This window comes from Neospora caninum, chromosome VIIb, assembly GCF_000208865.1.
Source record: "Neospora caninum Liverpool complete genome, chromosome VIIb".
NCBI lineage: Eukaryota > Apicomplexa > Conoidasida > Eucoccidiorida > Sarcocystidae > Neospora > Neospora caninum.
In genome coordinates, this window is record NC_018394.1 from 2235627 (window position 1) to 2246355 (window position 10729).

Sequence of the window (10729 nt, forward strand, 5' to 3'; positions counted from 1 at the left end):
TGAAGAAGTGAGAGCACACTTGAGAGATCAGACAGTACAACGCTCCTGTGCTCCATCCGCGCGTGTCAACAAACAAAAGGTTCCCTTTTCTAGCACGGAAAAATCCACAGAGTCTTCTCGCTAGTATTCCTTAAATCGCCTCGTGGCGCACACGGTGTAACAGAGCGCGCGGGTGTACAGAGACAGTCTCCTTTCTGTCGACCTTTCGCTATCCCTTATTACGCCTTTTCTAACAGCAGCAGAGCCTCGCCTTTCGCTCGAGAAAGTCTTTGCTTTTCTCTGCAGAAAGGAAAATAAAAGGGAGCTTTCCTTCCTGTCGGTTTGGCGATTTATGTGCGCCCCCGTCTCCGCGCCGCTGCTTCGAGACCCGCCACTATGGAGAGACGAGGCGGGGCGAGCGGGGCGAACCAGCGATGACGCGGGGTTTCGGTTTTTCCTCTTTTCCCTTGTCCAAATCTCGTTTTTCTTCTTTCGCAGCGTGGGAGGTTTCCTCCCAGCGTTTTCTCCGTTTTCCTTCGCCTGTTCGCGTTTCTGTGTCGCTGCTCTGTCTCCCTTGTCTTTTCAGCTGCGGGCCTCTCGCCGCCAGCTTCTTTTCAACGCGCGTCTGACACTTTCCATTGTCGTTCCTTTCTGCGAGGGGACGAGCGCTTTTCTTTTCCCTTTCTTTTCTCTTTCTTTTCTCTTTCTCCACTTGTTTCTCTTTCCCCCTTTTTTCTCCCCGCGTGAAAAAACCTTTCTCTCCGTTCCACCGAGCATTTCCCTAGCGTCCACTCGACAGCGCGTTCAGTCGCGACTTTCTCTCAGGAAGTTTTCTCGACTGGAAAAGCGTCGAGCTTCGCCTTTTCAGTGCCTCCTTTGACACTTTTTTCTTCACACGTGCATGCCTTTTCTTTCCCTTGCAAGTTGCCGAGTCGCAAAAGGAGACGCGAAGGTGTCTGCATGCTCTCCTTTTCCCCCGTTTCGATTCAGTCCTCGACAGCTCCGGGTGCAGAGATGAGCCGGCGAGTCTCTCTCGGCGAGTCCCTTTCACAAAAAGCAGAAAAGAAGACAAACATCCCTCCAAAGGTGTCTTCTTGTGTCCGTCTCCATTCGCAGTCTACGTTCAGAAACACGCCCACTATTACAGCCGCAACAGCCCACATACACAGCTCGACAACTATCCATACAGGTAAAGGGATGCCATAGATATATATATATATATATAATATATATAGACATATATGCCCAAGTCCGCTCCCTTTATATATACATCTCTGGATATATTCGTATATAGGCTGGGGCGGTTCTGTTTGTGGCAGAGTTTCGTTTTTTGGCGTTCTCTGTTTTGCGCGGCTCGGCTCCGTGGAGGAGGGCTTTTTGTCTCCGGCGGGGATCGGGACGAGCAAGATGCCTAGAGGCGTGATCCTTGACCTGCTGAATTGTTGCTGCAAGAGGACGCGCCCCCTTTCGCTAGAGACCGTGCGGAGTTTGATTGGCGAAGAAGAGAGGTCGATTCTTGGAGATTTCCGGCTAGCTTCCCTCCCAGGAACTTCCCGTAATTCCGTTTCCCCCTCGCCATCGCCTTCCGCTGATTTCGCTGTCTCCTCCGTCTCCGCAGCGGCGCCCTTGCCATTCTCTCTGCCAGGTGAGGAGCGCGAGGGAGAGCCCCTCGCTCTTTCGTCAGAGTCTTCTCGCACGTCCTCGCCGAGTTCCCGTCCCTCTCCTCTCCAGAGAGAAGGAGGACGCGCTGGCGACACAGAACCCATCCAGCGAGTTTACGCGCCTTCTGCGCTGGAAGAGGCGTTACGGTGTCACCTCAACGCAGAGAAGAAGAGAGAACGCCTGTTCGCATCTGTGAATTCCGAAAGGCGCGCTTTTCCGCAAGACGAGGAAGCAAGAGGCTTTCGCCTGGTGTCGAGTGAAAGCAGCACAAGTCACGCGGAGACGCCCGTCAGCGAAGCAAGCAAGGACGAGAGAGGCGACGGAGTCACCACACCGACCACTGCTGCGTCTCCGTTTCAGAGCACCAAGACGGGAAGCCTTCGCTGCTCGAACTCAGCTGTCTCGACTTCTCTCCGCGTTTCCAAACAGAGCTTTGCATGCGCAGAATCCGTGCGTTCAGCCTGCGAGGGAGAACGCGACCGTCAGGAACGCAGTCCGTCTGAGCCTCTGGCGTAGCGCGCGAAGGATCCACGAGGGCGAGTCGCGAACACCCCCGGGCACGCAGCCGGTGTCGGGTGTATCTGTTTCGACCGCCTCGCCATTGAGGCGGGGGACGAGCCGCAGGTGAGAAGGAGACTCTTTCCCGTCTTGGTGTGAAGAGGGCGAAGAGGATAGCACCAACCGTTTCTCCCTTTTGTGCGTCGACGACGGACAAGGAGGCGATCGGGAGAGCGGCGCCAGAGCGCGGACGCCGAGGAACGCCTCTCAGCTTTCAGGAGAAAACCGGGTCCGACTCTTCTTCTGGGCCAAGATGGGAGCGTCGACTCCGCGGACACTCGCGAGGGGGGAGAAGCCTCAGAAGCGCGCGTTCAAGCACCGGCTGGGCCTGAAGGAAAAGCGAAAGGAGAGAGGGCGAGAAGAGGCGGCGGGTCAGCCTTTCTCGAAGCTGAAACTCGCCAAGACAAGTATCAAGGCGAAGAAATCCAAAGACGAAAAGAAGGGAGACAAACACACTGCGCGGACAGGCACGGAGGCTGGAACCGACGAAGCGCTTTTGGAGTCGGACCTCGAGGAACCAGAAAGCCCCTTAGGCGTCGACGGGTTCGAAGAGGAAGATGACTTTGACGAAGAAAAGTTTGGGAACGAAGGCGATCGAGATGAAGAGGATGAAGAGAACTACGACGGCGCCGAGTGGTTAGCTGACGACGAAGAGGCCTGGGCATCGTCGGACGAGGAGACGGAGGTCCAGGCGGTTCGCGCCTCCGGCGAGGGCCTGGGTGTCTTTGCTGACAGCCCCGCGGCGCAGAAGGCGTTTGAAGGCGTTTTGAAGAAGCGGCTAATGAAGGACAAGGAGTTCCTGTCCTTCCTGTTGCAGGAGAGCGAGAAGCAGCAGGCGCGTTTGTCGCCAGCGCCAAGTGAAGACGAAGCGTCCGAAGATGACGAGTTCGATGAGGACGCGTTCGACGGGGACGAGGCGCCTCAGCAGGCCGCACGCACTCTGGAGACCGACCCACAAGACGAGGAGGTTCCAAAGAACCTGCTCACCGTCGAGCGGTACGAGCATTTGTGCCATCTGGTGTGTTTGGGCACGTCTTCGGAAATGCCGGGAGACACCCTCGCTTCGCCGTCGCTCCGAAGTCTCCAGCTGTTCCTCAGCGCGTTCCGATCGGCTGTGAGGCAGACGGGCACGCGGCGCGAAGACGCGACGAGCGATCGCGCGGGCGAGCGAACGAAGGACGACGCCAAGTACCGAGACAGCAAGAAGCAGGGTTCCGAGGAGGAGGCGAAAAAGCGGGGGGCCGCGTCGGCTCCTGCGTCGCGAGAGAAAAGCCGGGCGGAGAGAAAGAGCATGTTTCTCATCCGCGATGAGGACTTGCGCCTCACGGTCCTGCTCCGCACAGTCCAGCGACTTCCGCGGATCGTCAGGAACTTCCTCGGAGACACGCGCGACACGTCGGACGCCACGAGCGCCGCGAACGACGACATCGCAGCCCTCGTGGAGTCGCCGAGTTGGTCGCGGCTGAGGCTGCCTCTGCGCTGGTTTTTCGCGGACCTTTGCGAGCTTCTGGGGGCGCTCCAGAACCTGCCAGCGCGTGCCGCCAAGGGGAAAGACGTGCTCGTTCAAATTCTCCTCTGTCTCGCGAAGAAGAAGGAAGACCCGCTTCCCTTCCTCCTCCACCTCTCAGGCTCCTCGATCCCGCGTCGCCTCCTCCTCACCGTCGCCAGCTGCTGGGCGTTCACCCGGAACGGGAACGAGCAGCTTGCAGCCTTCGCCGCTCTTCGCCGCCTCCTGCTGCTTCGCCAGCGCGAGCTCGACGCGGCGCTCCAGGGCGCGTCGCGGCGAGGCCAGAGCGGGGCGGCCAAGAACGGCAAAAAAAAAGGCACAGAGGGCGACGGTGTCGGCCGCGACTCCAGCGCGCCGGCTCTGAAGGACGAGGAGCGGGTCCAGGACACACTTCAGACGCTGCTGCGCGTGTTTCAACGAGCGACGTCGCGGAACGTCGGAAACAACGGGAGTCGAACGTGGCGAGGCGCGAACCGGATTCAACTGCTCCGGAACGAGTACCTCGAACTCCTCCGACTCGTCGAACCGCGCGTGGTCTACCGCATCGCCTACCAGAGCATTCGCGAGGTGAGAACGGAAAACGAGAAGAAAAGAGGCAAAACGGGAAACGCGACTTGACGCTCCTGCGGCCGTTCCGGTGTTTGTTTGTGCGCGGTGGCGAGCGGCGCCGCGCCGCGCCCCGACGTTTGGAAGACCTGTGCATGCGGAGCGAGGAGATAGACACACACAGCGCGAGAGAGGAAACAGAGCTGCGGCAAAACGGGGCAAGTGTGTCCAGTTGCGAACGGAGCGCACCCAAGAGCATGGAGTGGGAAGGCTGTCCGTCCCGGGGTTTGACGGTGTTTTTGTGTCACCAGGAACGCCAGGCGTGTCAGAAATACGCCGATGGTCGGGGAAGGCTTCACCGCGTCTTCCATCACGTTCGCCGGGCCTTTGCGATGCCCATAAACACGTCGAGGTGCTCGTGGGGGACGTGCGTTTCTCGCTAGCCGTCACCACCCGTGCTCTCGTTGACTCTTTCCTTTCTGCGGCCTCCCTCTCGTCGTCCCTCTCTGTCCGTCTCTCTGCTATCTGCCTTTCGTGTGCGTCGCTGCGCGTTTCTGCTTCAGTTGGCGTTGACTGTGAGGAGTGTCATGGTGATCTCGAGTCAAGCGACGCCATCAAAGGGGAAGAAGACGAAGACGGCGTTTCTGCATGCGCGGCGCTTGGCGACGTCTCAGAAGCTGTTGTATTCCTGGGCGTTTCTCTCCACAGCCAGTCTGTGGAGCGCAGCGTTCGCCTCCTGCGTGTCTCTGCGTCCCCTCGCCTTTCCGCTCGTGACTCTGCTGTGCGCTGCGTTGAAGACAAAGCTCGCCGCCCTCGCCTACACGCCGTTCTGTCTCAACCTCCTGAGCATTCTGCATCAGACGGCGTTGTCCACGAACCTGCTGATTCCCCTCAACGCGTACGTCTTTGCCCTCTTCGAGCTAATTCTCAGGCAACAGAGCCTCTTGTCGAGCGACCGGTACACGAGCAAGCGCCTGCGGCTGGAGATGCAGGAGCGGAAGAACAAGAAGAAGGGGAAGAAGCTACAGAAGAAAGACAAAGAGAAGGACAACCTCCATCTCCTCCACAGTCGCGCAGCGGACCCCGAAGTCAGCCTGAGACTCTCGGCGGCTCAACAGGATGCCATGCACGTAAGGAAGAGCTGCCGGGCTCTACAGCAGAGAGGCGTCTTCGCAGAGGGAACAGTCAAGGGCAGGGACGGAGATCGCGAGGGAAGTTGAAACGCCGCAAAGGCCCCAGTGGAGCAGACAGGTTCTATCCGACACTTTGCAGGAGATGGCGGGAGAGAAAAGGAAAACGCTCTTCGCAGATGCATGCGTCATACAGCTTGGCGGGGTTCCAGTATTCGAAAAACTGACTTGTCTCGAGGTTTTCTATTTACACCTGATTCAACAGCCAGGAACCTTTGCATCCCTCGCATGCATCGACACAGATGCACATCTTAATAAACATACCCACATGTAAATATATATATATATATATATATATATATATATATATATATGGGGCTCTGAATTCGATCCGTGGATACACGTTGACTGTTCCAAGTGATGCGCGTCTTCCGACTCCCTGGGTTCGCGTTTTCTTGTTTTCTTTCCTTCGCTTTGCTTTGCTGTACATTGGACTCGCGCGGCCTGCGGCTTCCACAAACCTTCACAGCATGACGAAACTACTTTCCTGGCGCATTCTCTGAATCGGAAACGCTCTGAAATCCCCCAGATCCGCGACTGCGTCGTCTTGCCTCGTCGTGCCCCGGCTGTTTCGACTTTCTCTGTCCTGTTTTGTGTGTTCCGCTTTCCGTCTCCCTGTGTCCCTGAAGTGAACCGGCGACGCGCGTGTGAACCTGCTGTGTTGTCTTCTCGTCAGGTGATGGATGGCCTCGTCGAGAGCTTTCAGCGGTTGCTAACGGAACACCTCGGTTATCTCGTTCTTCATCCGGCCTTCCCGGAGATTTCGCTTCCCATCAAAAGGAGCCTGCGCAGAACTATAAAATTGTGCAAAGTAAGAGAGGCCGAAGTCGATGGGAAAAACGGCCAGGCGAGACAACGCGCATGCTTTGCGCCCCTCAAGGAAGGCAAGCGTCCGTTTCGCGTCAGGCAGACGATTTTTCTTGCACGCGTTTTTACGGGTGTCCTCGTCTCCTTTTCCATTTCCGTCTTCGCCCTCAGTGTGTATGGAGAACACGCTTCGCAGGCGCCGAGTCGGGCGCGTTGAATTTTTTTTTCTGTGCTTTCAGTGGGACATAAAGGATGTGTCGGGCGTGCAGGTGAGACGCTTGAGGGGTGGTGTGCCGTTGTTCTGGGAAGGCTTCGGGGTGCGCGGGTCCTTTGTCGAGGCGTTTGTCGTTCTCTCTTTTCCGGGGGAACGCGTTTCACGTGAGGTTGACTCTTTCGGTTTCGTCTTTTGTACGCAGAGCCAAGCAGTTGTCCGTTCGCTGAAAGCCCTCGTCGCAGCGATCGATAGCTCGGCGACTGCAGTCCAGTCTCTGCGATGCGAGCTGAAAGACCTCCCCGTAGGCGGCGTGGAAGTCTTCACCGAGAAGAAACAAAAAGTCGCTCTTCCTCTCTTCGTTTTAAGGTAAAGGCTTGCGCTTCTCGCGATGACAACTCCGACACCGAACCAGGTGGACACATAGAACGACAAACATGCCGAAAGGTCTACACCTATATATAATTACTTATATATATAAGGCATGCTATATATACTATATATATATAGACATATATATGTGTGCCGACGTGGGTATGCGTCAGTGGATAGACGTAGATAGGCGTGCGAGGGACTTGTGGACAAGTCGCAGAGTTTTGGTTTTAGGTGAAGGTGCGAGCGGCCTTCTTCTGAGGTTCCAGATGCCCATGTTTCTGCTTTTCCCTTCAGGCAACAAGCGGTGGAGGAGCGCCGAAAGTTCATCGAAGAGAAGGTGAAAGGAGAGATATCTGCTGCCGCGGAAAGAAAGCAAGCGGGTACGTCGCTCCCAAGTCCATATATATATATATATATATATAGATAGATAGATAGATAGATACATAGATATATGTATACGTACATTGGTGTGCGCAGCAGTGCCATATGTGGCAGAGTGTGTTTGCGTGTCGCCGGATGCGTCGCGGCAGTTTCGAGATGTTGGCCTCTTTTCTGCTGACTCGTGGAGGTAGATGGTTGCGAAAGTGTTCAGAGACCGAATGTGCACGGACCTCGGTTTGTGTTCAGAAAGCGATGCGTTGAAGACGCCTCGACAGCTGAAACGGGAGCGCCAGAGGCAGAAAAAAGAAGACGAACGCCGGGAGATGGAGGAGCTGTCAAAGTCGATGTCAAAAGACAAGAAAAAACGCGTTCGGGAACAGGAGTCTGTCTCGAGTGAAAGCGGGGACAATCGGCTCGCTGCGAAAAGCGCAAAGAGAGAGAACACTCTGAGCCGCGTGCTCAAGGACGACACCGTCGGGCACGTAAGGCAAAGACGAGGGAGCGACAGAGACACATGAGGAGGAACGGTGTGCTGACCTGACGATAAGCGCGTGTTAAACTACTTGGAGACGAAAGGCAGCCATGCATATATATAAGTATATATATTCGTAGGTCGTCTGCTGTATATACACTGGCGTGTACTGTATATGAAGGAATGTTCCGCATGAGGAGCGGCATCCCGTGTGTCGCTCTTGTGGGTGTCTTGCTGTTTTCAGGACGACATTCTAGATGAAATTGGAAGCGATCTGGACGACCTGTGAAGCAACCGATGAAACACGGAGTGCATGCAAATAGATGAAAGCTGGTTTTTGCTCTCATTTTGCTCGCGGTCTGAGGACCCCGCGGAAATGGCATTCCTCGTCGTGGTGCATGCAGTCTACGTGGGATCACCGGGCTGGCCGAGACTGTCAATTTCTGATGAGTACACCGGAGCAACCCACCAAACACGCGTCTATGACTGCACAACTATGCGTGTTTATACATATGTGTATATCTCTGTGTATTTCTCGATGCTCACATGTCCAATCGCTGGAGGGGTGAGGAGCCGAGTTTCCGCGCTGGTGTGTGTGCTCTTTCTCTGATGGCCGCAAGTATTTAACAAGGGGATAAGGTGAATTCGGTCTAGTCCATTTTCGCGTTTGGCATCTGACTTTCAGTTTACTGACCATTCGGCCAGGTGCCCTGTCCTCCCTCTGCTGTCTGAATTGCTCTCGCCGTCTGTTTTGCGGTTTGCTTCACTTGCGATGCCTTCGGTTCCTCGAGAGAGCCGCGCGCTCTTTTTTTTCTGCGTGGTTCTCCATCAGACGGGAACAGGTGCTCCACTGAAAAAAGCGCAAACCCGAGGAAGGAAAAGAAATGAAGCAAATTTCAGGTAACACCAAACCATTTAACGTTCCCCCCTCCAGCCTCCTATTTTCAGAGCAGCGACACGCAGGAAGGCGCGTGCCCGCCGAGGACTCAACTCAGCAGACACTATGCCAGCAATGCATCCCAAATTATTTCATAACATACTCAGCACAATATATATTTCCAAGACCCTGAGATGGACAGGTAGAAAAAAGCATATTGGCATTCATTGCTGTATATATATATATATATATATATATATATATATGCTTGTCAACGGCGGCCGAGCGCGACTAATTCTGCTGAGGCTGCGAGAAACGAGACCCGATTCCCACGCAGGGACTTGGCAAGAACTTGTGCCTTTCTACAGTTGCTCAGCAGCGTCAAATAGATCAGCTGCGGGATTGTCACAAGCTGTCGTCCCTCTTTAAAAAAACCGCAGATCGCTGGTTACAGACGATGTGCGGGTTTTTCTAATTCTCACAACGGCGGGCGTGATCCACCGGGGCGTTCTGGTTTCCCGTTTCACCCAGCGCCGCCGTGTGCGTGCAGTCATAGCTTGCATCTCGATGCGGCATCTATGCAGAAGTAGCATCAGACAAGGAGACGTAACGAAAGTTTACTAGATTTCTCAGCGGGACACTGCACACGGGTATTGAATGGAAACGGCCCGTCGCATGGAAAACCGTTGCCACATCAAATATCGTGAATCGACGGGTTACACACCTCTCTACGGACTGCATCGCAACTGAGAAGTACACCGACATATTTAGATGCACAAATAACTGGATAGATATATGACTATATAGGTGAATGCATTTGCTTCGAGTTGTTATCTGGAGAAGGCACTGTAGTACACGTTTCAAAGGGAAACCACTACCCAGTGACAAAAAGGTAAGATATGTAGCGTTCGACAACGATGTTCAAACTGAGAGTCGGTGCTTACATACACGCGTGTAGTGCGCGGTGCGTGTCAGACGGTAAGGAGGTCGAGCTTCACGGACAAGAGAGAGCGAGGGAATTTCCCAAACGACAGCCTATAGGTATCCTCCGTTGATTTCGTGCCGTGCGCGAAGACATCCGAAAGCGATTGTACACAGGCGGAACGCGTGGCTCCCGCCCACGATCTCGGTGTTTACGTTTTCATTCCCTGCGCCAGTCGACGTGTCAATCGGCCAGCAGTAACCTGCCAAAATCCCTCGTGTGGCTGTGTGATTTCAGCCGTGCCGCAACCACGGACTGTTTCCCAATTGAAGTTTCACTCGCCCGCCGTTTCTACAACCGACTGCAGTTCAGATTGAAGGCTGCTGCATCCAACCTTCAGGAATGTCACCGACGCCTCCGCGGCAGCATGAAGACAGACAGAAACGAGGTGGAAGATACGAAGGGAAACGAATAAGCGACGAGCGATAGAGCAAACCCATATGCGGACGGAAACGATGGGTTGTCCTGTTGACCATTAGTTGATGAGAATGCTATTCCTTCTAACCGCCTGGAAGAGACCACACTGCCAATCCCACGTACCCAGGCAAGGCCACGGAAAACGGGAAGAAGCTCCAGTGTCCTGCGTGTCGCATCGCGGCTCCAACGTTCCTTCCCTGCCACGGAAAGGCTAGATCCTGACGCGAGGCCCTGGTGCGAACTTTTGGCGAGCCTCGACATTACAGGCGATTGACAAATTACAAGCCTCAAGGCTGAGGCGACGATCCCGCCACGAGTTCAGCGTTTTGACACACAACTGTCGTTTCTGCAAAACAAATTCAATTCCTTAGCGCGCTTAACAGAGACAAAGTCGGCAGGTTGGGAGGTGTATCAGCATGGCGGGACTACATAACATAGATGACTGCACATATATATAGATATATAGATATATATAGACATGCACATGTTTGAAACTCTCATCGTCTGAATGCCTAAGCACGTATATTCTGCGGAGGTCGACTGGCCGGCAGTTCCTTTCGTGGTGCGTTGAAGTCGAAACGCCGGCGACGGACTCGCCATTTCCCACGAGAGCGACAAGCCGTCTTGCATCGGACGTGTGGGTACTACGTGAGGTCGACAACAGAGTTCGAGAGCGACGGGAAACGAAGACCAGCCGTCGAGCTTCGCTGCCGATGGGCATCCTCGTGGACGCGTGCGCCATCTGGTGACCAGGCGCTGCGAGAC

General features: G+C 54.9%; 2 protein-coding genes across 2 annotated transcripts; both read left to right on the forward strand.

The window, feature by feature from the left end:
- Positions 1-331: 331 nt before the first annotated feature.
- On the forward strand, positions 332-859 carry NCLIV_026700 (hypothetical protein; the record flags this gene model as incomplete). The annotated part of the gene is made up of 1 exon (XM_003882864.1): positions 332-859. The coding sequence occupies one exon, from the start codon at positions 332-334 to the stop codon at positions 857-859; it is 528 nt and encodes a 175-aa protein (XP_003882913.1).
- Positions 860-2452: 1593 nt separating this feature from the next.
- NCLIV_026710 (conserved hypothetical protein) lies at positions 2453-7977 on the forward strand (the record flags this gene model as incomplete). The annotated part of the gene is made up of 7 exons (XM_003882865.1): positions 2453-4273; positions 4816-5382; positions 6119-6253; positions 6666-6829; positions 7130-7215; positions 7463-7698; positions 7933-7977. The coding sequence occupies 7 exons, from the start codon at positions 2453-2455 to the stop codon at positions 7975-7977; spliced, it is 3054 nt and encodes a 1017-aa protein (XP_003882914.1).
- Positions 7978-10729: the final 2752 nt, after the last annotated feature.